Genomic DNA, 26,661 nt, shown 5'->3' with positions numbered 1-26,661 from the left:
CATCTACATATTTGTGACTGAACTCGCTAAGTGGAGAACAGAAGAGTCCAGAGGTCCCTTCTTGTGCTAGACCTAGGCTGGGCTGGCTTCCTCTCACAGTTCTTATGGACGCTCTGTGACCTCACACCCATAATACCACCGTCTCAGACTGGCTTTGGGTGCTGGCATCATGTTGGGGGTTGGAGGTTTAGAAGATGGTCCCATCCCTTAGGAGAGGCCTCTGCTTAAATCCTGCTACCTACTCTGGTCCCTGTCACAATACCCTTGTCAGAAACCATGTTCCGAGTCTTGAGGCTATACTGCATCCTAGAGGTGAGTGGCTGACCCCATTCTTAGCCGAGGCTGGAGACAGGGAAGGGGGGGAGTGGGTGCTTACTGCTCTGAACCACCTTGGCGACCCGACAAGGGCCTGGTTCCATGGGTGCCAAAAGGCTGGTGACAGGAAGAGATTGGCACTTTGCACCTCTTGAGGGCTTCTCAGCAGAAGCCCTTTGTTGTCTGCCCTCAGCGCCAGTAGGGAAACCAAGGCACAAAGTTTGTGTGGCGTTTTTTTGTTGTTTTCTTTCTGTGGAGCTGTGTTCGGATCCTAGTACCCTCAGACAACATGGTCCTTCTCTTACCCAGCGGCTCCTGGGCTGTCCGCCCCACCCCACCCCACCCCTCACCCCTCGCTTCATCTCGATGGCTAGGGGAGGCCTCTCGTCTGTAGACCTGTCTGGACTCTATGATGGGGGTATTTCCAGCCACTCCCCCTACACCCTGTCTACTTCCTGGGCCTATCCTCAGCAGCCAATGCAGCCTCCATCTGCTCCCCTCATTTCTCCTCCCCCCTCCCCTGCTGCTGCCCTGGGAGGAGCTATTTTTAGGGGCTGCTTCCTGGGATGTTTTACTTGGGGCTGGTTACCATGAAAGAAATGTCACCAAAATAGTGGGCAAAGGCTGCAGACACCAGGAGCCCTGCTGGGGGCATGGAGAGCCCAAGTGTCTGACCCAGTCTGGCCCTGAGAGTGGCCACGATGTGCTAAGGCAGAGCCTTAGCTTTCTGGGACCTGATAAAGACCCCATGCGATTTCCTCCCGCAAAGCTGGTTCAGGCGACTTTAGCAATAGGGCACCTCTTGGCACCTGTCTCCTTTCCCTCCTGAGTTAAGATTTCCCTTGTTTTGAGATCTACCCACTTAGAACTGCTCAAGTTGGAGCCGGAGGGAAGGGGATGATGCTGGGCTGAGGGACAGACCCTTGGGGTCTTCCCACTGTCTTCACAGCCTTCTATAAGCCACCAGGGTGGAGGGATATGAAAGGATTAGAAGCCATGGTCTCTGCTATTATATGGTGTACAACCTTTCATTTCATTTGGAGACCTTTTGTACCTTTAGAGTGAAATTCGGAGAGGAAGAGAGGTGGGTGAGGTCTCTGGGATGGTAGCTTGAGATTCCCACCAGTCTGTTCACAAGGCCAGGGGCTGTTGAGAAGCAGCTGTGCAATGTGGATTATGACACCCATGTTTCCAGTGCTGAAGTGATGTCTGAAGGGGCCAGACAAGGCCCTTTGCTGCTTGAGAAGGAGAGTTTGGGGGCCACACACATCAAGTGTCTGAGTGGATGTGACTGGAGGAGGCGTCTCACGACCCATGTTGGGGTCACAGGCACAGATGTGTAAAATAGCCTTTAAGAAGTCAAGGACATCATGGCTATTAGACTCATGGGGAAGGGGTCCCAGTGGGAAGGGGTTCCTCATAGCCTGGGTGGGATTACATGTCCTTTGCCACTTCCAGTGTGTTGTATGTTTAGGTGGAAGCAAGAATCTTATTTGAGGCTAATGCTATCATTTGGTTCTCTGGAATTGTCACTAAAATAATGAACATGTCCCCAGGAGGGGCATGAACTCAGTGGCCAGACATGGCCTGACCACCCAGTCCTGTGGGGAAAAGAGTGCATTCGGAGCAGCTTCTGTTTGTGGGGCTCCTGGTGAGAAGTTCTAGAGTGACACAAGACCCCTTGCTGCTCTCTTACCTCTCTCACAAGCTACTTCCCCTTCTCTCCGTCCCTTGACTCATGTGGTCACTGTTTGCTGCCCGTCCTGTGAGACAGCACCCTGGACCAGGTCTTGAAGCACTTGGGAGAAGGTGGAAGGGGCAAGGCTTCCAAGGACCCTCGTTTCCCAGGGCCTTGCTCTGTCCTGGGCAGGCTGTTGGGAAGACTTGGAGCAGGTCCCTGATAATGGTAGTGTGTGTTTTCTGCTCCTGTTGCCACAGCTGCTCGTGAGGGGGAAAACCTCACCGAGGCCTGTGGTTGGAGCCGAGCTGAAGGCCAGCAGGGGTGGGTCTCTCCATGGCAGTAGCACACAGGCAGACAGGAAGTGGCCCTGTGCAAAAGCGGGAAGTGGCTGGTTGTTAGACAGGAAGTGGGGGGCGGGGATGAGCCCAGTAGAAAGATGGATGGGAAGAGTTCAGTCTGAGCTGTCGCTAGGAAGAGCGAGCTCACTGGCTACTGGAAGGGAGGGGTGGCATCTCTGAGGAGGTAGCTGTCTCTACCTGTGGCCCCGGGCCTAGTTCAGTGGGCTCATCCTTCTTGAGAATAGGAGGCTGTGTTCAGCTAGGACAGGCCCTTGCTGTGGGAAAAGACACTAGAGACAGTTACTGGTTTTTGAAAGGTTGCTTACTGTGGAGGAACTAGCAGCTTCCCAGCCTGGTGCCGCCCTAGAGGTGACAACCAGAGAAAGACAGGAGACCGTAGCTGGAATGGCTGGGGTGATGGCCAAGCTGTGTGCGGTAGAAGGCAGCAGGAAGATGTGGCAGCAGAAACCACATGGCTCGTTGAACAGAGAGCGTTTGGGTGGCACGGTGCCTCACCAGCGAGGCCTGAGGAAGAGGAAGGGTGGCAGCGGCTCTTCCCCAGTTGCTAACCTTTGCCTGTAGACTGTAGACACAGGGATCCATCAAACATGGAGAGACACCTGCCCCCAAAGGAAGGCTGTGGTAGAGAATCTCTTAGAAAGCCCAGCATTGGGGAAGGTCCAGTTGGTGGTCTCATGAAACATCCAGCCAAGCTGAGAGGAGCGTGGGTCCTATTCTCATAGTCTCTGGTGATAACCATGAGTCCACAAGCCCGGCTTGAGTGACCTTCTCCACCTCATCACTGGGCCCTTGGGAAGGAGGCTCTTACTCTGTGCCAGGCACTGTATTCAGTGGTTGTTTTTTTTAATTGAAAGCAGTTGAATCAGTTCCCACTCAGGTTGACCCTATGTGTATAGAGTAGTACTGTACTTCATAGGATTTCAGTGGCTGATTGTTTTGTTTTTTTTAAAGCAGATCACCAGGCCTTTCTTCAGCCGCACCTCTGGGTGAACTTAAACATGCAACCTTTCAGCTAGCAGCCAAGCGCGGTGACCATGTACACAACCCGGGGACTCCTACTGTGCTATGTACTTCCCCCTGTTGTTGCGTGCCGTTGAGACAGTTCTCTTAGTGACCCCAGAGGGTTTTGTGGGCTGTAAAGTTTCCAGAAGCCTGGTCTTTTCTCCCACGGAGTCCCTGAGTGGGTCAAACCACTGACCTTTCGATTGTCAGCCAAGTGCTTAACCACTGCACCACCATGGTTCCTTGTTACCTTATTACTTGAATCCATCGATAGAGCTAGCTCCGTTTTAGAAGTGAGGATACCCTTCCCCAGGATGTGCCTGGCTCGAGTCTGACCTCTCTGTTTAGATGGGCACTCTCCTACCTTCCTGCTGTTCTTATTCTACAGATAGATACAGCATCAACGTAGCCTCTTAGCGGCTGTTTCTCATCTCTCTTAGCCTTTCCCCATTAGAATGTCACCTCTCTGGAGGCAGGGGGTCTGTATCTGTTTTATTCACTGCTTTGCCCCCAGCACCTAGAACTGTGCCTGTCACGTAGGCGTCAATCAGTGTTTTGGGACTGGGGGAAATGACTGAATGAGACTCAGGTGGGTTTAATAATGTGCTTCATGGGACAATGCTGGGACTCACTCCAGGGCCATCTGACTCCGAAACCGATGTGGTCACTGCTGGGCTACTCCACGGCTTAGAGTCACATGAGTGAGGGCTGAGGTGCAGCCGGGGCGCAGCTTCTCAGGGCTAAGGTGAAATTCAATGGCCAGTGAAGAGACCCTTTGGACCCTGGGCAGCTTGTTCGAAGAGCTGGGCGTGAGTGTGGGCCCCCCTCCCCACTCTGAGAGTGCCCTTATTTTTAGTGCTGTTGCTGTTTAGGGGCTGGAACCATTAGCCAGTAAGAGTCTTAAGGGAGGAGATAAACATTAATCTTCTGGGCCTTCCCCTCTGCTGCCACCTCCGCATTGCAAGATGCTGTTCTCCCTGCACCTGCCCAGCAACCAGGCCTGAGAGCTCTGGGGTGGAGGGTGGTGAGGTGAGGGAGAGGGCAGATGGGTGTGTAGCTTCGGGGCTGACTTCAGGGACTGAGGATGAGGGCAGGTGGGGTGGCCTAGCATCCTCTCGGATAGTGTTAGCACTGCCTCCTCCACTGCTCAGCTTCCGAAGGTCCCCAGCGCTGAGGGCCCAAGGAGATGTGGCTGCATCCTAGGAGTATCAGGGCTGCTCAGTGGCCATAGTGAACCCAAGGGTGGGAAGGAAGGCCTGACCCAGATATTGGGGCAGCTGGGGTGGATTAGCTGGGCAGCAGGAATTAATCTCTGCCTGTTTCCACCTCCTTCCTCTGCAAAGCAGCACTGTCATTGCAAGAAAGACTGGGACATGGCACGGCGGGGTGGTTGGTGAAACAATAAATTGGGATTCTTTCCAGTCTGTGGTCCTTAACATTACAGCAGACTGACTGTCCTCTGTCTGTCCTGCTGTGGGACTTTGGGTCAGTGATTTAACTTCTCTAGACTTCAGTTGCATTATCTGTAGGATGGGACAGATACCTGCTTGGGAGGATTGTTGTGAGGCCTGGGAGGGTTTACAGAGGCTCTCTACCACGTAGGGTAGAGGCGGGGTGGGATCGTAGGAATCACTTGGCAGGTGTGGACATGAAGATATCTGCCTGGGCCTGTAAGAATTTGGGGGTAAACTGAACTGTGCCCCCAAAGCCGAGAGCCATTCTACTTTTCTTTTCCCATCCGTTCAGCCATCATTGCATGGTGTTGTTGTCAAGTGCTGTGGAGCCAGTTCTGACTCATAGTGACCCTGTATAGGGTTTTCAAGGAGTAGCTGGTGAGTTTGAACTGCCGACCTTGTAGTTCAGACCGACCTTGTGGTTCAGTGCTTTTCTCACGTGCCATACCAGGCCTCCATTAGCATTTCATAGCTCAGACCAGCTGTATATGTCACCTCACAGTTTGTCCTTGGGTGGGTGACTTTGTCTTTTCAAACCTCAATTTCCTCATTTGTAGTGTAGTGGGGGCTAATCAGAGCTCTGTTTCTCAGGGTTTCTTTGAGAATGAAGTAAAGTAACCCATGCCGTTGCTTGGCAGACAGTAATGTTCAGTATGTGATGGCTCTTACCAATACTGAGCCTCATGAGCTCAGACTAAGCCCCATTTGCAGATGGAACTCTTCAAAGCACTACTCAGAAAGTCTTTTGTTACTTCTCCCCTGAAGAGCTTGTGACCAAAAGACAACCATGCTAAAATGTATAGTATGAGAATTAGAGGCAGTGGGAGATGGGGAGAAAGGGACGGTCAAAGGCGAGAGATTGCTGAGCAGAGCAGGGGAGACATTCTAAAGGGAGTGTCTTTGGGTGGGATTCTAGCAGTTAGAGAATGAGGAGTTGTAAGGGACTGGTTAGACCTCCTCTCTTTCTAGTTCCTGGAGCTCTGGAATGAATTGGCCGAACAGCTCCCTTGGCTCTGGGGCCTGGTCATTCCACTGATGTAGAATAACCCCAGAGCCAGCGGAGTGCTTAGAGATCACAGCTTCCAAAAACAGATGAGCAAGAAAAACCTGGGAGAAGCAGTTTGAGTCACAGTTTCTTCTTCTATAAAATGGACACAATAAAAGACTTATCCCATAGGGTTGGATTGATGAGAAACTAAAAGCTTTATGTCTGTCTGGTGTTGAAGTCAGCTCTCAATAAAGTGTTTGTTACTATTATTTGGAGTCCCTGAGCAGTGCAGATGGTTAATGGACTTAACTGCTAACTGAAAGGTTTGAGTTTCAGGTCTGGCCCGAGATGGCGGTGAAAGAAAGACCTAGAAATCTACTTCCCTCATCCCCCTCACCCCCCGCCCCCAAAAGTAGTCATTGAAAACCCCCCAGAGCACAGTTCTACTCTGACATACATAGGGTGATTATGAATAAAAATCATCTTGACAGTAACTTGACAGTAACAAAACCAAATGGTTTTGGTTTTTCCATCTTTTCGTCATGATCATCAGCAGTATATTTTGAGGTGGTGTTGTAGGATCAGCACTGGACTGCAGACCACAAGGTTGGCAGTTCAAACCCACTATCAGCTCCTCGGAAACTCTGCACAGGGTCACTATGAGTTGGAATCGACTCGGTGGCACTTAACAACAACAATGAGAATTAAATAGAAACAAATATGAATATGCAAAATTCTTAGCACATTGTCTAGTCAAATAATAAGTGCTCAGTTAAAAAAAAATAAGTTAGCTGTTGTTAGTGTTTCTAACGAGAGAGATACTGGAAACCTTGCCCCAATGAAATCCGTGTTGTAGTGGAAAGGACACCAGTTTTGGATTTAGAGAGCAGTCTGCCACTCACTGGCTCAGGTGCTTGCCTTCTGAGTCACTTCCTCACCTGGAAGAGGTGACCATACTACCTGTCTTGTAGGGGTACTGGAACACGTTGCAGAATGAAGGCATGATTGGCCAGTGACCACAAATAGAATGCAATGTTGATGGCTTTTGTTTTTTCTCTTCTGCTTTTAGATCACCAGAAACTAGAACGTGAAGCTCGAATATGCCGACTTTTGAAACATCCCAACATTGGTAAGTATTCCTGCACAGATGCTTCTGGAATATTTCGGAGGAGGCGGGAAGGCAGAGATCTGCTGCTTTTGCTGGGTTTTCTTCTGTGTTGTCTTTTTTTTTTTTTTTTTGGCCCCGAATGGTAGTAGCTGTGTCTTGCTCAGAACTTCAGGGCTTTCTAGTACAGAAACCTAAGGCTCTCCATCCCTGTGGTGCCGTCTCAGAGTTGTGGGACGAGGGATCATAGTAGGCTTTTTTATTCCTCTTCTCTTTCCCTTTTTTGGGCTGAGTTCCAGAGTTCACAATGTGTGAGGTGCTGAGCTAGGAGACTGCCAGCATCCCTCACCAGGGGCTGTCTGTGGTCATCACAAAAGGCTCAGGACTTTGTTTCTGGACTTGAAAGAGTTTTGTTCCTACTGCAGTGTCTCGCACACTCTGAGGTTTCCATGGCACTTCCATTTGTCCTCCCCAGCGCCAGGAAAGCCAGCTGCCCGCCTGCCTGGCTTCTCTGCAGAGGGGTGGCAGAACCACTCAGATGGGGATGGAGAAAAACGAAGAGGATTTCTCCCTGCTCCCACCCTGACTTGGGGACAAGAGCACATTGTTCGTTGTTCTAAAGCCTGAGGAGGTTTGCCTGCCACAGCCCACTCCCGCTCAGTTCTACATTGTTCCGCTGAAATGGGCTTTGGCAAAATAGTTGGCCCCAATTGAGTACTCACTGCAGAAGAAGCATAGAAAAGGGGCTGGCTGCAGGGTCTGAGCAGAATCCCCGGTGTTGACTTGAGCCAGAGCAGACTGCATCGCCTAGGTTTTCTCAAAGCTTCGAGTCATCACAAAAGGCAACACGTAGTCTGTGTTCCTTAGGCATAACCTAAATATCCAGGATCTCACACGGTGGCCCAGAGGCTGGTCACGCTGCCTGCTTAGTGGCAAAGACTGAGAGGTGACTTGCTGAGGCTTGATGCTTCCTCCAAAATCACCCAGTCTCTGGTTTCCCAGATCTCAGACTGGACCACCCAACCTGAGGTCTTGTGTGGAAGAGCCAAGGTCATACTCTAGCCCAAGGAACAGCTTGAGGTAACCAGAACTCAAACCATGCAGGGTTTTATAGGTGAAAATCAGTAGCTTGGATTTCACCTGAAGCAGATGGGTAAGCCAGAGCTGGGCCCTGCCTCATGCAGTGTCCTCTGGAGCCAGCATCTTTCACCCTTGGGGCCTGACGAGAACTCCTGGGTGATGTCTGAGCTCCAGATACAGCACAGTGGGAACCAACACGTTGCCTGTTGGTTGGTGTGGCTCAGCCAAGAACACCCATAGAACATCAACCAAACAAACCCAAACCCGTTGCCACTGAGTTGATTCTGGTTCCCAAGAAGCCCGTAGGGAACAGGGTAGAAGTGCTCCATAGCGCATTCTTGGCTGGGTTCTTTATGGTCCCACATCACTCAGCCCTTTTCATAGTACTGTGAGGGGTGGAACCAGCAGCCTTTAGGTTAGACGCGGATGCAAACTCTCTGCACCACCTAGGCAGCAGTCGCAAATCCAGGCATGTTTTATTTGACTGACTCTGTGGTCTCGAAATATTTTTATTACTTGCCAATATTTAAAAACAAAGGGATTTCTTATTATAAAAAAAAAAGATATTTCCTGGCCTTTCAAATCAGATGGGTTGGCTCTGAGGAGCTTGCCACCAGTGTGTGGCAAGAGTCAGCTGGAGGTGAGCCGTGGTTGCACCCTTTGCCCGTGGGCTGCTGTCCTTGCCACTCCCTGTTATTGCAGATGGCATTACTGGCCTGACCCTGGAGGCTTTGTGCGTTTGTGGTCTCTGACCTAGGAGTTCCAGAATGGAAAGAAAAAGCATGTGAAGGACTAAAGTCATCCTTGAACACATAGGCAAGCCCACTTTAGTGTCCCAGGGTCTGAAGACAGTGACTTTTCCTTTTTATTCCTTTTGATCAACTTCCCCAGCAAGGATGACCTTCTAGGAACAGAAACAAGAACACCATCTGAAATGTGCTTGACCGTGGAAGGACCAAGGTGTGATGAAGACATTTGAGAAGCAAACAGGAAGGAGAAAAATGGGAGTCTAGCTGAAAAAAAGCCTAGCCTTGTTTTTAAGTATTTTTATAAATTAAATGGAGTCCTGGTGTGGCATTTTGGGTGAATGCACTGGACTGCAAAGTGGTTTGAACCGCAGTGTCCGTGGTTGAAGCTCACCGGCGACTCCTTGGAAACCCTATATAGGGTTGTTGTGGGTCAGAACCAACTCAATGGCACGTAAAAACAACAACAATAATAAATATATACTTTTGGACCTCTTATACTATATTTGATTTGGTCCAGTAAAATCATCTGCCACCAAGTTGAGTAATTCTGACTCATGACCACCCCATGTGTGTCAGAGTAGAACTGTGCTCCGTACGGTTTTCAGTGGCTGATACTGTTATCCCAGAAGGAGATTGTCAGACCTTTCTTCCAAGTGCCTCTGGGTGGACTTGAAGCTCCAGTTTTCAGTTAACAGCCAAGCTGTTAACCATTTTTACCACCCAGGGACCCCCTTTGGCTTGATAGCCCTTTTCTTTCACCACCTGTTCTCAGTCTGGAAAAAAAGACATACAGAGGATTAGTTTGTCCCACGTCTTGCTCTAATAAGAAGGCTCCAAGACACAGGAATGGCCACACAAGGGACGAATACTTTGTGTAGAACTCTGCCACCTTTCAGCATTGCACCCACATCCAGAAGAATGCTGGTCTGCAGGCCTGTCCCAGGATCAAGTGCAGGGAGAAGGCAGGGTGAGTCAGGACTGTGTCCTAAGAGAGATGCCGGTTCGGTTCTCTGGCTTCTGGTAGGAATGAGAGCTCAAGGAATTGGGCCCGGCCTGGCTTGTGGTGGTGGTGGTGGTGTGAAAGTGCCGTTGAGTCGGTTTCAACCCATAGCAACCCTGTATAGGGTTTCTGAGCTTGAACTAGAGTTTCAAAACAACTTTGCAGTTCAGCGCATTAGCCCATGCACCACACCAGGACTCCCTGGCTTGTGTTGGTAGAAGAGACCATTTGTGCCCTTCATTCGCTGTTCCCCTCCCCTCTCCTGCTGCTCCATCCTTCCAAGCAGTGGCCCTTTTGACCCCAGCCTCTTTAGCTCCGTTCTCTCTGGGTACAAGTGAACCAGCCCCAGACTGGTGCAGAGTTGGGAAGCTGAGATCAGCGGTTACACCATTGGCCTCTGGCTGCTCTCAGACTCAGGCAGAATTTAGAGGGGGTAATTGTTGCACAGAGTCCCTGGCTGATACAGTTAACATGCTTAACTGCTAACCAAAAGGTTGGAAGTTTGAGTCCACAAAGAAAAGTATATAAGGCAAAAGGTCTGGCAATCTGCTTCTGAAAGAAAAAAAAAATCAGCCATTGAAAACCTTGTGGGGCACGGTTCCATTCTGACACATCCGGAGTCATTGTGGATTGGGATTGCCTTGAGGGCAACTGGTTATTTGGTGCAAGGAATAAGCATCCCCAGTTTCCTCCCTAAGAGAGGTGCTATACCAAGAGTTAAAAGCCTGATGGTTCCCAGGCTGCTGACCTCAAACCATCCCTGAGAGAGTGTCTCCGGAGGTGGGGAGTTGAGAAGAGTGGTGCTGCTAGTCTGAAGTCTGAGTGGAGTGTGTTCTCCCTGTGATCTGCGTGCTCCCTGGTCTAAATTCCTCTAATGAATAGACTCTGTCTTCCTTCGTGCTGAGTGCCCCAGCAGTTTGCATCACAGTCCAACATTGTGGTTTAAAGCAGCGCTTCTCATACTTGAATGTGCATATGAATCACCAAGGGGTCATGTTAAAAATCCAATTCCTGGGACCCTGGATTCTGCGTGTCCAGCAGTCTCCAGGTGACACTGCTGGTGGTTCATGAACCAAACTTGTAGGGGCAAAGGTCAGTGGTATAGGGACTTTGGTGTTAAATCTCTTTTGCTGGAGTCTGTTTTGCTAGTTAGTTACTGTGACCTCTGGCCATTTACTTTGCCTGCCTCTGCGCCTCCTTCCTGGAATTGTTGTGGGAAGATTTCATTAACAAAGGTCTAGGAAATGGAGGTGATGAAAATGGAGATTCATCTCCTAGAAGTGATCTCTCCTAGATCTCCTTTCCCAACTCAGTATACAAGTTACTCAGCCCAGGCTACCATTAGCCTTGGGCCTAGTGCCCATTCAGTTAACATCTTACCGAAAGGTTGGAGATTCAGATCCACCCAGAGGTGCCTTGGAAGAAAGGTCTGGCAATCTACTTCCAAAAAATCAGCCAGTGGAAACTCTGTGAGGACCATTCTACTCTGACACAGATGGGGTCGCACACGTGGGTTGCTGTGAATCAGAGTCTACTCAGTGGCAACTCTTGTTGCAAAGAAAAAGAAGGAAACATTGAATCATAACTGCAGCTCCTAAATTCTTGTCCTCCATCTCCGCCTTGGTGATGGGACCGTCCTTGCCCCTGTATTTTTACTGCAGAGTTTTATTTCTTCGGTAGACTATTTTTTTTAGACTAGTTTTAGGTTTACAAAAACATTGTGCAGCAACTATAGAGAATCCCTGTGTACTTCCTCTCCCCTTCACATTGTTTTCCCATCAACATTCGTTGCAATTGAACTAAATAAGGGTTCCCCCTTTGTGTCGTAAAGTTCTCTGCCATACAGTTCTCAGGTCCACCATTCGGTAAGCTGTAGACATTTTTAACAGTGATATTTTATCTCAAAGATTTGTTTGTTAGAATGTTGAATATGGTTAGTTTTTAAAGAATTGGATATAGTGCTTGGGTGGTGTCTTAGTCAGTTCCTGAGGATATAAAACTTCAAGAAAAGGTTTTTCAATGTTGTAGCCTCTCCTTCCTTCCTTCTTTCCCCAGCTTTTAAAACACACCAATTACATTTCTTGCAGAAATGTGAAATATACTTCTTTATTCCTGATCTTTCTGTCCTTTGGAGTTCCTGGACCTTGATGGCCTCTCCTTTTAATGTGAAATGGGCTGAACGTCAGACTGCCAGATTCCATACATTCATAGCACCCTTTACTTCCTAGCCTGATTCACACTTGTGGTTAGTTACGTATTTGTATGAAGGCAGTGCTGGTGGAATTCTCGCCTCCCATGGTCCTCATGCACAGACACCAGCCATCTGGCCATGGAGACTTGCGGCCTACTATGATGCTGAAATGGTTTTAGTGAAGCTTCCAGACAAAGACAGACTAAGAAGAAAGACTTGGCGATCCACTTCTGAAAATCAGCCAATGGAAAATCAGCCAATTGGTCTAGTATGCAGCCAATCACGGTACTAGTGCAGATTGGCAACGTTTCATTCCATTGTGCATGGGGTCAACATGAGTCAGAGTACCAGATCGGCAGCAGCTAACAGTCACTGTTGTGTAATTGCTGGTTTAGAGCCCGTCTTCTCCATTCACCTGGAAACTCCATGATGGCAGGGACATGCCTGTCTATCTCATGCTTCATGCCTGTAGCCTTAATCGGTTTCATAGCATATATACATGGTGCAATGTGGAAGGAATGCATTTTTAGCAATGAGAATGACCAGGACTACTGGGGAAATTTTGGAGGAAGTGACTGCCTGGTGATTCTTTAATGTCGAGGATTTTGGTGATGGCTTGGCTTGGCTTCAGGTGTCACTTTTGCCACTTGGTGTGACCTTGTCCAGGTGTTCTCTTTAAGCTTCAGCTTCCTCTGCTGTCAGATGCAAGTAATAGTACTACCCGCCCCATGGAATTAATGCAAGGGTTAAATGGAACAGCATTCCCCCCAGTAAAGCACTCGATGCAAGGCCGGGCAAACAGAAGCTGCATGAATAAGAAGTGGTTATTAAATTTTTATCATGATGATCAAGAATCTGCTAGGTGGAGACTTAGAATGGTGCAGTCACGTTTCTTCTCTTGTCCCCAGTTCCCTCTTAATTTTCTTGACAAATTCAAATGAAAATAAAGCTGCAGTCTTATTCACAGATGGGCCCACCCCTGCACTCCTCCATGTCTCGGTGGGTGCCATCCTTGAGGTGTAGTCAAAGCAGAGCTCTGGGCTGGTGACCTGGAAGACTTCCTTTGATGTACCTTCTCTTCCAAGTCCAAGCTCCCAGGCCTCCTCCCACCTGAGCTCTGTGTGTGGTCTATCTGGAGAAGGGCGGATGTCTCCATGTCTAGGCATTGGCCGGGGTGCCTGCACTTTTTGCCCTGTTGTCTGCCCTGCTTTGCTGGGGGTGGGGGGGTGAGTTTTGGGCCTGGGGGGTCTGGGTGAGGCAGGGCTCAGGGCCAGGCCGGGGCAGGGCTGGGCGGTGGGACTTTCCCAAGCCCGGTTGTTAGCATCCTACCTGCTCTCCTGTTAGCTCTTCATCCTGTGGTTATTAGTCACCTCACTAATGAAGCTGGTCTTTAGCTTCTGGGACAGCTGATTTCCAGGGGATTATTTGTTTTACACACTTTAATGCTTTTTAATAGCAAATTTTTAATTAAATGGAAAGTCCTTTTGGAAGCAACGAGCGGCAGCTGCAGCAGGTCTCGGCACAAGGCCCCGAGTGAGACCAGAGAAGCGCAGCGCGACGCGGAGGGAAGAAGGGAGGGTGGCAGGGCTGCGCATGCATGCCAGGCTGGTTTGAATAGGAGAGACAGGAGTCTGGCTGTCGCTCCATCTACCCTAAAAGCCCTCCTCTATCATCAGCAGGTCTAGGAAAGCATGAGCTTGCTTGCCCAAGTGTACGAGAGAATGATTTGAGGAGGTAGGGGTATTAGGAAAGGAGTTGCTTCTCTTTGGCCCTGTTGGTAAATTATAGAAATACTGAGTTTGGGGTGGAATGTGGGATTGAGTAACTAGATCGGCTCAAATAAGGTAGGCAACATGAAGTATAAACAGTTGTTAGGATCTGGTTCCAGCCTTGGCAGGCCTCCGATTCCTCATTTGGTAGGCGAGGAACAACACAGGCTTATAGAGATGGGAAGTTCCGCCTGCAGCATGGCCCTGAAGTCCAACTTGTACTGATTTTGCATTGGTGGGAGGTGGTGCATCTAGCAGTGAGAACACAGCTCCTGGTGGGGTTAGTGTATCCACCCCCCACCCCGCCCCTAATATGGATCTCCTGCTATATCAGACCACACAGTATCCTTGGTAATGTTTGTTATCTATTTTAATCATAGAATAATATGTGATAAATATAGTTGTGAATTGCATAAATGTAATCTTTCTTAGATTATATGAATACTAACAACATAATTGCTTTGTAAAACCTTTCTACATTGAATTGCATTATTAGCCACAACGTTACTAGTAGCTTGAGTTGGTAGCCTTTAAAAAAATTTTTTTTTTCTTGTACTGTTCCTGTATTTACTACTTCATTCTCAAAACAGTTATTGATACAGTTTTACAAATACTGTTCACTCCTCATCATTGTAGCTGAAACCTTATACTGGGTCACCATGAGTGGGAACCTAATGTATGACACTTTTAACAACAAACAATTATAACTAAAGCACCAGAAAATTTGACGGACTCAGTGACCATAAAAACACCACCAGCAGCAGAAACTATGTGATTTGAAGCATATTGTAATTGAGTAACAAGGGCAGCTCTGGTCAGAGCATGTTAGAAGGTTCATAGGGTTTTAGCCTTATGGGTATATTGATACTTGTAAGCTGGGCTTATGAAAAATGTTATGTTGTTATACTTAACTTCAGGGATTTTTTTTTTATAAAAATCATAATAAATTTCTGCTGAAACACTGTCCCCAAATTATCTTATAGACAGTAATTTTGGAGTCACCCAGTGCGGTTCACACCCTCAGCAGTCCTATTGCTGCCACTGGGGAGAGACACTAATCGGTTTGGTGTCGAGCCATTCCTTAAGTGTTCCAGGAGGTGCTCCTGAACCTCTTGGGATTTGGAACAAAGGTCAAGCAGAGGGAGCCCTTTGGAACAGAACTCCCCCATCAGGAGAGTTCAGGTGAGGGAGTGATAGCACAGTAGGGACACCTGATCAAGACATCCAAGCATCCGGTTGTGTTTGCATTAAATGATGCTCAGGGGTTGGCATTTGAGCCAGAGGTGGCTTTGTGGGTAAGAGCTTGAAGAGGAGACCTCAGTAGACATTCGGTTGGTGTTTTGCCCAGGAGTTCTGGAGACAGGGAGCCAGAAGGGCTCTGGCTCGCCAGCTTTTTCTTATAGTTGGTGAATGGCCTGGTCTCCTCCTGGGCAGCCTGGTGATACTGTTGTGGGCACATTCATGAACGGGCTCTGCTGGCCGTGTTGATTTGTTGCCTGGGTATATGGGCTACCTGGCTTTCTTATAGGTAATACTGATGTAGATAGACTGTCGTTTTCAGAGAGATCTGGGTTCGTACCATGTTCCACCATTTGGAAGCCCTTTGACCTTTGGCAATATACTTTGTGTCTCTGAGCCTCCAGTTTCTCTATCTGTATAATGGGACTAGCTCTCATCTCAGCGTCAGAAAAATAACCTCCTTGGGGCAGGGGCTGTGTCTGCTCCCCCATGCCCTCCCCACCTAGCAGAGAGCACACGGGAGCTCTCAATACACACTTGTGGGATTTGTAATGTATGAAAAGAGCCTAACACAGGGCCTGAAACGTAATAAACATAGCTTCCCTTTCCCTTTATTGTGTCTTTGTTTCTCCATCCTGCCCCGTCATCCTCACTTCCCATGGCAGGCCCTGCCTTTCTGCCTTCTTCCCTTCCCGCGAATTCTCCTGTGCATTGTTTTTAATTTCCCTACTGGAATTATAAGGAGCTCTGGTAGCATAGTGGTTGCAAATTGGGCTGCAAACCACAAGGTCAGCAGCTTTAAACTACCAGCTGTTCCGAAGGAGAAAGATGTGGCTTTCTGCTCCCATAAAGATTTATAGCCTCGGAAACCCTGTACAGAATCGCTATGAGTCGGAAGCGACTCCATGATGGCACATAACAACAACCACCAACTGGAACTATGTTTATGGGTCCAATTCAGTGGCATTAATTACAGTCATTTTAACCTGGTGGCCCAGTAGGGTAAACATCAGGCTGCTAACCACACATCAGCAGTTCAAACCCACCAGCTGCTTCCCAGGAGAAAGAAGATGCTGTCCACTCCTGTAAAGATTTACTGTCTGGGGAACCTTAAGAAACAGTTTTCGTCTGTCTTACAGGGTCACTGGGACTTGGTATCACCTCGACAGCAGTGGGTAGATTGTGTGCGTCCACTCAGCGCTGTCCGTTTCCAAAAGTTTTTCAGCATTCTAAACAAAAATTCCATGTCCCTTAACCAACACCTCCCCATCCCCTTCTTCCTGCAACCTTGGTCATTGCTGCTAAATGTTGGTCTCTGTGTTTGCCTATTCTAGGTGTTTTAAGTGAGATCATAGAGTGTGTATCCTTTTGTGTATGGCTTATTGTATCAGCACGATGTTTTCAAGGGTCATCCATGTTGTAGCGTGTGACTTCGTTTTCGCTTTACGACTGAAATACTCCATTGTGTGTTTGAACTACATTGTGTTTATCCATTCATGTGTTGGTGGGCATTTCGGTGGTTTCCACCTCTTGGCTATTGTGACTAGCCGCTGCAGTGAGCTTTGGTGTACTCCTTTTCTGTCTGAGTGCTTGCTTTTTGTCTTTGGAGTTTATTCCTAGGCGTGGCCTTGCTCCCCTGCTCACGGTGACTCTTCTGAGGGAGGCGGCTTTCCATCTTGTCGTTCTGCAGCCCTCGCTGAGGCGCTGGGTAAAGCTTTACTATCCTGCATCATTACCCAGCACCCCTTCCCGAGGACTAGCCCCTCCGGATGGGTTTCAGCTTTTCTTCATCTGATCTCATTTCTTATCCATGAAGCCTGTCTCTCGCCTGTGTCTGAGGCAGTCGAGGTGGTGGCAGGAGACTGGGGTCTGGGTGCGTCTCTCCCTCCCTGGCCGTGTAACCTTGGACTGGGGGGGGGGGGGGGGTGGCGGCGCATTGGCACACTTTATTCCTTCTGTCAGGCTCAGGCAGGCAGGCCGGAGGGGGTGGACTGCTGAGGAGGAGAGGAATAGGATTTCTACATTTTCTCTCTGTTAATCTCTGTCCCCATCTCCTCTCTTGCAGTGCGCCTCCATGACAGTATTTCTGAAGAAGGGTTTCACTACCTCGTGTTTGACCTGTAAGTGCCACTTTCTGAGGGTGTGGGAGCCTTTCCCTCCAGTTGGCTCAAGATGAAGCCTTGGAAAGCGGCCTGAGCCAGGCCTGCAGTCTGGGCTGAGGTGCTCTCTCCTTTGCCTGAGAGAAGGATTTGATTTTGAATTTCCTGGTAATGGGGGCTATGCCCCTAAGGGGGTCTCCTTGCTCCCTCAGTATGTCCTTGGAGCTCACAGTGTGCCTTGTACAGACGCTTTTTACTTGTTTCTTGGTATATTAACCTGGTGAGATCAGAGAACGTAGCTCTTTGTCTGACCTTAAAAATGCTAGGATATTGAAGGTAGCTTCTATTAGTTGTAAACGGAGTTTCAGTTGGTCTTTCCTCCACTTTGGTTGTGGCTTAATATATGACAAGTGGCTCTTCACCTCCTGGAATCTCCTTTGCAGTATTCCCAGAGCTAAGTCTCTGTGTCCTCGGTCTCATTGTTCTTCAACTTGAGGTGTCCTCCATGGGCAGCCTCAAAGAACAGTTACTACTTTCTGCATAGTTGGTTATTTTCTCTGCGATCTCCATATCTTTGTGTGTGCCTGAGTCGTAGATAATCTGCAGGTTAGAGAATACCGCTCAGAAGGAAGGGAGGCCCCATGTAATTGAAGGATCGAGTGTGTTCTGGGCTCTCAGATGAAATGTGTGTAGAGTTGGGGTTCCTCTATTAGGTATTGTACAGTGTGACTCCGTTACTTGGTTGGGTACTGGGGTGTAGCCGCCTGACACTGGCCTCCTCTGACCATCTTCCTATGTTGGTTGCAGTGTTACCGGTGGAGAGCTGTTTGAAGACATCGTGGCCAGAGAGTACTATAGTGAAGCTGATGCTAGGTAAGGCAAGGGGCCAGCCCGGATTCCATAAGGCCTCTGGGTCAAGTGTAGACCTGGGGTTTGGGATTGAAATAAACCTGTATCTCTGTAGCGGACTAGGCACCAATTTAAATCATCTGTGGAGAAGATTAGGAGAGTTCTTGTCTCGAGAAATACTCTGTAGAGTTGGATGGACCAGGACTGTCGTCTGTGGGCCATGTTGTGGTTGTTAAGTGCCGTTGAGTCAGTTTCAACCCACCGTGACCTTATAAAGAGTTTCCGAGCAGTGGCTGGTGGGTTTGAACTGCCAACCTTGTGGTAAGCAGTCCAGTGCTGATCCTACAGCGCCTTACCAGGGCCATATTGGAAGTTAAAATTCAGCACTCCAGATTAATTTTGACAATTCTTAAAAAGCTGCTTTACCCAGTCACCCCTAGAAATGCCTTTTCTTTCTATTCCTTTATATTCCTGAGAATGTCTGAAGCCCCTCCCTGCCCCCCCTATGCTTTTCTTTGAGGAGTTCTAATGGCAAGTCGGAATCCTGGTGTGGCACTGTGGTTTAATGTGCTGGACTGCAAAGTTGGTTTGTACTGCAGGGTCAGCGGTTCACGCTCACCAGCTGCTACTCGGAAACCCTATACAGGGTCGCTCTGGTTCGGAACCAACTCAATGGCAGTTAGCAACAACAACAAAGTGGCAGTTAGCAACAGTAACGGTACCAGGCACCGAGCTGAGGTGCTGGGGGTGACTTAGAGATGGAGAAAACATGGTGTCTGCCCTGAGGAGTGTAAATCTTTGGGCCTAGTGGTCCATCTGGAATCTTCTCAGATTTTTGCAGCCTCCATCACCTTGTCTCTTGACTACACCCATCCGCCCCAGCTCCCCCACGTGACACAGCAGAATTCCTCCACCCACAGCTCTCGGGTGCTAGCTTGGCCTGCCTTTCCCATCTCCGCTCCTCCCCCGTCCCCAGGTTTTCTCTGAGGGTGATGTCCTTACAACCTGGTTTGGATCATCCTGCCTGCAGCTTATCTGGCGTATGTGGCAGCTCTGGCTGTCTCTGGAGAGTGGGGGAGTGCAGCTTCCTCACGAATTTCTCAGCCCTGAGAGACCAGTGTTTGCTGATCAACTTCAGATGTTTCATTCAGCCTCAGGAAAAATTCTCAAGTGGGGAGATGAATTCCAGTACCAGCAGGGGAGGACTAACCCAGGGCGGGAGGAGCCATGGGGAGGACCGGGGCAGAAGGAGCCTAAAGGAGGCGTTAATAGCTCTAGGCCCCTGGGGGAGGTGACTGTACCAGTGGGCTTGGCCTGACTCTGCTGGGACACTTCACATTTTTGCCATTTTTGGCCAGAAAGCTCTCCCTGCTTGCCCGGCTCTGTTCTAATTATACATTTCTGTGGAGACTCGCCTCTCCGGCTCAGTCTGAAAGTCTCTGTGGCCCACTCTTCAGTTGTGTCCTATGAAGAGATCTGCGCCTTAGCTCCCAGGGGCTTGTGGGAGCCCAGCATCAGATTTGAGAGAAAGGAATAGTAAATCTAGACCATCTGATCCAGCATAACTAGATACCCTACCTATCTGCTACATGTACCCAGTAACTCCTGATGGGCTTGGGCCCATTCTCTAGGCATTTCAGGGTGTTTTGCTCTGGGTTAATGAGTTGGACTGTAAGGTCAGAGGTTCAAGCTCACCAGTTGCTCCTTGGAAACCCTATACAGGGTCACTATGAGTTGGAACCAACTCAGCGGCACTTAACAGCAACACGAAGCACCATCCCTGGTCTACCCACTTGGTGCCACCGCTAGATATGACAACCAGAGATATCTGCAGACATAGCCAACTGTCCACAGGCAAGGTTGTTGTTTGGCGGTTCAAACTGACTTTGTAATCCAGCACATTAACCCACAGTGCACACCAGGACTCCCTAGGCAAGGTAGCAGGAAACAAAATCCTTGTCCCCCTCCCCATACTGACCCCACTTAAAAAGGAGTGTTCTAGAAACTTCAGCACTCACTGCTGAACATTTGTGCTTCATGTGTAGCACAGTGGTTTAGAAAGTGGGCCACTTGAATCAAGAATCTGCCCCTCAATGTGACTCTGGGTTCATTTGTCTTTTTTCTATGCAGAAATATCATCAGAAATACTCAAGTACCCTGTCTGGATCTTCTTAGTGCATTCTTTCTTGAATCTGTGAATGTACTGTATATTTGTCTTAACCCACTGCTCTTTCTTGAATCTGTGAATGTACTGTATATTTGTCTTAACCCACTGCTCTTTCTTGAATCTGTGAATGTATATTTGTCTTAACCCACTGCTCGATGATCATTTTCAGGGCAGGCACTGGGTCTTGCTTGTCTTAATGTTGATGTTTCTATCTGGAGCTCCAAATGCAGTGCCTTATGGGCCCTCAGTAAATGTTTAAGTGAACATGTGAGCATACCAACCCCTACAACAGCACTGGTGCCTAAGTTGGCCTCTACTTCCTAAGTTGCCAGGCAACCACAAGCATCTTCTCCAAGAACACAGTTGTTGGGGAAAGAGAACCGAGGAAGGGTCTGGCTGTTCTTTCTCTCGTGTGTTTCCAGAGGCCTTGGAAACTAAGTGGTTATGTGGTTTCTACAGTCGGCAGGAGACACGGTTCAACCCTTGTTCTAGTCTAGCTGCCATTATCTAGAAGGTGACCTCTGCAGTGTCCAGGGTCCCTTGTAGCACATCATTCAGTGATTCCCTGTGAACCTGTGACCCGAGGTTACGTGCTCTAGTCTGTTGCACGTGGTCCTGGATAGATTGCGTTTCCTTGTCCTTTTTCAGCCACTGTATCCATCAGATTCTGGAGAGCGTCAACCATATCCACCAGCATGACATTGTCCACCGCGACCTGAAGGTATTTATGGACCCAGACACCCCCACCCTGGCCTCCGCTTGTGGAGCATTGGCACCACCTGGTGCCAGACAGTGGTATTACGTGGACCCAGACTAGGCTCCCTCTGGGCCTGGGCCCCAGGGTGGCTTCCTCATAAGATTCTCACTGTTCTTCTGCAGCCGGAGAACCTGTTGCTGGCAAGTAAATGCAAGGGTGCTGCTGTCAAGTTGGCTGATTTTGGCCTAGCCATTGAAGTTCAGGGAGAGCAACAGGCTTGGTTTGGTAAGGGTGACCCTGTCTTCCTGGAATGCAGCCCCCGCCCTTCCGCCTCTTCCTGATCAGCCTTCCTTTTACAGAACTAGAAGCCAGACCCTTGATGGTCCTGGCCTCCTCAGAGCCTGGAAGGGGGTGGGGAGGGTGCAGAGATCCCTCCTGACCTGATGTGACTCAGTACAATGAGTCTAGCTCTCATCAACACTGTGGCTCTGCATTCTGGGTACCTCTGGGGAGGCATTGGGAGTTCTTGGAAGGCGCGTGGACTTGCCCTCTGATTTGGATTCCAGGCAAGACAAGAGGCCCAGCCTGTCATCTGGTGCTGCTCGTGTGCTGAGAGCTTATAAGCAAAAGCAGCAGGAGGGAAAAAGGACTCAGGGGAATTTACTGATGGGGATTTAATGAGAGGGAACATGAGTTCAGTGTACCTCTGCCCTCTCTTCTGCTACAGGTTTTGCTGGCACCCCAGGTTACTTATCCCCTGAGGTCTTGAGGAAAGATCCGTATGGAAAACCGGTGGATATCTGGGCCTGCGGTAAGCTCATTCCACACGCTCAGCTTTTCAGTGTTAAGTGCTCTAGACATAGGTAATGATTAGCAAGAGGCATTACTATTCTTTGAGGGGCCCATGAGTGTCTGGTACTTCGAAATCATGGTGTTTGCTCCAGTGCCTTGGATGGCTGGTCTGTCACACCCATCACCCAAAAAGCTTCCTAAATTATGCTGAATCCTCTTTGGAGAAGGGTTTATCCATGCCCTCATGAATGGCTTGTGCTTGGAATAACTCCCTGAAGTGACCGAGGCTCATGGGGTGTGCAGCACAGCAAGAGGTCCGGGACACAGCATTGTCAGCCAGGCCCTGTTTCTAACTCTGGTTTGGCCCTTCATTTTGGGGGGGGGGGGGTGGTGGCTCTGAGCCCTGTGTGGCTCTTCTTGGTTCCTCAGGGAAGTAGGTGACTGAGCCTAGTGATCTGTGTGTTCTGTCTCATAGGGGTCATCCTATATATCCTCCTCGTGGGATACCCGCCCTTCTGGGACGAGGATCAGCACAAGCTGTATCAGCAGATCAAGGCTGGAGCCTATGATGTAAGGATGAGTTCACTGGAGAGCTGAACCACCAATGCAGAGAGGACAGAACTTCTGCACCTTGGGCCCTATCAGAGAAAGGGACAGTGTGTTTAGTGTGTGATGTGATACAGAGAGTGTTTGGGGGGTTTTGAGGATCCAAGGAGGGACATGCAGGGCTCAGTTCTTGCCACCCCCTGTACCAAAGAGCACAGGTTTTTACACGGCCTTTTCTTGGTAGCTGTAAAAATAAAGAGCCTGCTGGAGCCCATTCATCTGCTGTCTGCAAAGACTAGAGGGCAGCATGTTGTGCACTGACAGCGAAAGCCACGCAGGATGTAGGAAGAGCAGTCTGGAGGCCAGGCCACTGCGGTATCACATCACCCTTTCCTCCTGAATGGAGCGATGGGATTGAGCCAGAAGATGACAGAGGCCCCTTCCAGCTCTGCTCTAACATTCTGTCTTACAAACCCTGATTATTCTATCTTCCTTTCAGTCTTTAGGTTGGTATAAGTTCTGTGGAATTCTCAGGGCTTCTCCAGCTATCTGCAGGGCCGCTTTCAATGCCACAGGGTTGAGTCCTAGTTAGAAGAAAGAGTTGGGGTAAAGACAGAGCCTGCCTTTCAGGACATGAGGAGGCTCACACACTTTGTGTCCCTCCTCCCCCTGTTCCTGTTCCTGTTCCTTAGTTTCCATCACCCGAATGGGACACAGTGACTCCTGAAGCCAAGAACTTAATCAACCAGATGCTGACCATCAACCCAGCAAAGCGTATCACGGCTGACCAGGCTCTCAAGCACCCATGGGTCTGCGTAAGTATCTTTGTCTGGGGTAGAAGGAATTTGGAATGCTAGCCCTCACTACACCATCCGTACCCTCCTTTTTACAAGCACAGAATCCTTCTAGGTTTTGAGGGAGGACCCAACAGAGAGGGAGGAGAATTGAGTGAGGCCCAGGGTCACTAGGTGTCACCAGAAGGGACTCAGGAAGGGCAGTGGGGCTCACAGGCCTCGACCCATCCCTTTCCTACTCACTGTTGTGATTTCATTTTATGCTGAATGATGACTTAGGTTGACGCTCACGGACTCTGTACATAGTTGACAGAAAGAAGGTGGCAGAACCAAAGTGCATTCCCAAGTGCAGGGAGAACACCCAGCTCTCCCCTCTCACAGCCTTAATGTGACTGTGGCGAAGACCCAGCAAATCAGCAAAAGAGTCCTCTGAGCATCTCGAAGCTTGGCCTTAAAGCTCAGGTGCTGAATCCCTAGGAGACCCCCTAGGTTATCAATGTAGGTTGATAAACTCTGTTTCCGTGCACATACGTGCTTTCAAACAAGAGGGTCTGCTGCAGATAGACCTGCTGACAACCTGAATGCATTTACTTGTTTGTCCTTCTCCGTGTGTATTGAATTCCTCCTTGGTGCTGCGCATCACACTGGGTAATGGAGATACGAAAATGAATGAGGCATGGGCCCTGCCCCTAAAGACCTCAGAGATCACCAGAGGAAACAGATAACGACTCTACAATGTGACAGGATTCTAATAAGAACGTAGCAGCACCCCCTGTTTCTGGTGGACAATGAGCTTACTGAAGGCTGTGTGGAGGAGCTGACCTGGCATGGGTCTTGCAGATGAATTCGAGTCCCCTTGAATGGTAGTCATTGACAGAGGTTAGCACGTGCCACTGTGAGTGGCCATAGCAAACTGTGGCATGTTTAAGGAAAGTTCAGTTGGTTGTAGATTAGTATGTGACTATAGGATTGTAAAGATCATGAGGCCAAAAAATTCTGTTACATGCAGGCTTCTGCCTAAGGAGTTTGGCTTTTCTTCTGAAAGGCTAGGGAATCGATGAAGAGCTGTAAAGAGGAAATGGAATTTGCGTTTAGGAAAGATTGCTTTTTGGACTAGGAAAATGAAATAGAAGAATACAGAGGCTAGCAGTAGGAAACTCAGAAAGCTGTTGTAATTATCAAAGTAAGAGCACATGAGGTCTGTAGCCAAGGATAATGATGAGGTGTTGTGGTGAGGGGTGGACAAATCCAAGAGAGATTTGGGAGGTAGAACTGAAAGGATTTAGTGACCAGTTTGATTTGGGGAGTGAAGTGAAGGAGAGAGACTTTTTAACTAGGCTGTCAGAGTGGAGGGTTATTCTTCTCGCTGGTAGAAGAAATCCAGGAGGAATAGCTGATTTGTGAGGAAATTTTGTACCTGCTGCATGAGATGGCGAAATCAATGGACAGCTAGAAACCTGACCCTACAAATTATTGTTGTTTATTGGTGTCAAGTCAGTTCTGACTCGTCATAGCCTAGTATGGGGTTTCTGAGGAAGGGCTGGTAGATTTGAACTGCCGATCATGTGGTTAACAGTCCAGTGCTTATCCGACAATGCCACACCAGGAGATTGGTAGTGGTTGGTGATTGTGTGACATGAAGTCACTTCCAACTCATAGCGACCCTGTACAGGGTTTCCAAGGCTGTAAATCTTTACGGAAGCAGAACGCCTCATCTTTCTCCTGCAGAACTGCTGGTAGTTTCAAACTGCAGACCGTGAGGTCAGCAACCAGAGTTCCTTGTCCTAGAGATTAGAAGTTAGAAATTGGAAGTACAAAGGGGCTTCAGAAGGTTATGGAAAAATTGGATGAAAAGATAGTGAAATTTTCCCATAAACTTTTCTTAATGTTTTATTGTGAATTATGTGATAGTTTACGTGGGAGAACATTAGTTTTACATTTATCCTATCGTATATTGTTTCATTGCTATGGTTACAGTCCCCTCCATGCATCATCAACCAACCAAAGGGTATATACTACAAGCCTGCCCCCCGGTCATCAGCACACAGCCCCTCTCCCTTTCTGTATCTAAAGTCCCCAACAGCTCCGTCTCTCCACGTCCTCGTCTCTGCCTCCATCTCAGGCATCACTGCTTCTCTGGGTAGGGTCCCGCTCTCTGCTGTTTTCCCTTGATGGTCCTAGGGATCTCCGCTCCTAGGCTGAAAAGTTAATCACTCCCCTCCTTGCTACAAAACGTCTTCCTTTACCTTTCCAACCCTTACAAGCAGTCCTGATAACAATTAATCACTGTTGTATCACAAGAGACCCATCTGCATTTCATTTTATCAGCCCTGCCTAGACAGATTGTATACTACTTCCATAAACTTTTGAAGCCCCTTCATACAGATTATGGTCATTCGTTCCTATACAGATGGTGGTGATCCTATAGAAACAGAATGGGTTCTGTGCTGATGGAATTCTTACAAGCTCATTTTGAATGCTTCAGTCAGAGAAGAACTGGTTAATAAATACCATTTAATGACAGGGAGGGGTTTTGGTATGGCACTGCAGGTTAAAGTGCTGGACTACAAGGTCAGTTTGAACTACATGGTCGACATTTCAAGTTCACCAGCCACTCCTCAGAAACCCAGTACAGGATCACTATGAGTCATGGCTGACTCAACGGCACTTAACAACAACAGTGACAGGGAGAGGTATAGGCACCCGAAACGGGGACTAAAGATGAAAAGATCCATGGTAAGAGGAGACTTGGGATTAGGAGCTTCCAGACCCTGGAAAACTGGAGATTTTAGTAAGGGGTCAGCCAGGTGCTACAGAGTCTACAACAAATATGGGAAAGAATCCATTGACTGAGTTCATTGGAGGACAGTGTTTCAATTGCTCAGTGGTAGAAACATTTTCCATGACATTCCTGTTTTCATAGAGGGATGAGGAGAGGAGCATGTAGATTGCACTTTCAGAAAGCTAGAAGGTGATGGGCGGAAGGGATGGTATTAGTTGGAAGAGGATGGATCAAAGGAGGGTTTTTTTGGTGGATTGTTGATTGGTTTTGTTTTTGTTTTGATAAAGAAAGTCCTGACTATACTGTGTAAACCATAGAGGAGAATCTAGTATGGGAGAAAAAGCTGAACATACTGGCTCCTTGAGGAAGTGAGAGTTTGACTGTTGAGAAAAGCAGGGACTTCTGTGTACAGGTAGAGGCTCATACTTGCTCAGGAGTGATGGGTTTAAATGCAGAGGGCAGTCAGTTTTTGGTCCAGTCTGTGCTTATTTTAGTGGCTTCTTGTTGGAAAAGTTTACATTGAGGAGAAGAGTGAAGTGGACTTAGGGAAGCTAGAGAAGACTGGGGCAGTTACTTTGGGAACCACGAAGGGGAGTGGACCAGGGATTCAGGTAAGATCATTAAGTAGGGTTGGAGGCACCAGAATTGGAGCTGATTTTTCTAGCAGGCTGGCCAAGACAACTCACTGCAAAGGGAGGGGTGAGCAACTGAAAATGGAGAATTGAGTATTTGGGGGTCATTTTTGTGGCTTGCACCTTCCAAAATCTCAGTAGCCCCTGAGGACCTCACTGTATTATGACATAATCATTGATGCTTGTGTTGATGACCCTGAAGTCATCAAGGAAATGTGACCTATGTCCAGTGGACTCTGTTTAAGGAGACAAGGAAGTTAACCCTAGATAGATACGTTGAAGAAATGTTGTTATGCGCCATTGAGTCAGTTCCGACTCATAGCGAACTCTGTATAGGGTTTCCAAGGAGTGACTGGTGAGTCTGAACCAGC

At 48.6% G+C, this 26,661-nt stretch overlaps 1 protein-coding gene across 13 annotated transcripts in view; it reads left to right on the top strand.

The window, feature by feature from the left end:
• Nucleotides 1-26,661, top strand: part of CAMK2G (calcium/calmodulin-dependent protein kinase II gamma) — a 57,235-nt gene that overhangs the window by 5,754 nt on the left and 24,820 nt on the right. For all 13 annotated transcript variants that reach the window (XM_006835905.1, XM_006835903.1, XM_006835915.1 and 10 more), the window contains exons 3-10: nt 6,869-6,928; nt 16,998-17,052; nt 17,839-17,904; nt 20,696-20,768; nt 20,927-21,029; nt 21,472-21,555; nt 22,012-22,106; nt 22,775-22,897. In XM_006835905.1, coding sequence (XP_006835968.1) covers nt 6,869-6,928; nt 16,998-17,052; nt 17,839-17,904; nt 20,696-20,768; nt 20,927-21,029; nt 21,472-21,555; nt 22,012-22,106; nt 22,775-22,897 — 659 coding nt within the window. The remainder of the gene's footprint in view (nt 1-6,868; nt 6,929-16,997; nt 17,053-17,838; nt 17,905-20,695; nt 20,769-20,926; nt 21,030-21,471; nt 21,556-22,011; nt 22,107-22,774; nt 22,898-26,661) is intronic.

The sequence above is a fragment of the Chrysochloris asiatica genome, unplaced genomic scaffold (genome assembly GCF_000296735.1).
Source record: "Chrysochloris asiatica unplaced genomic scaffold, ChrAsi1.0 scaffold00020, whole genome shotgun sequence".
Taxonomy (NCBI): Eukaryota; Metazoa; Chordata; class Mammalia; order Afrosoricida; family Chrysochloridae; genus Chrysochloris; species Chrysochloris asiatica.
Note: the sequence above shows the minus strand (reverse complement) of the source record. Positions and strands in the feature narration are given on the sequence as shown.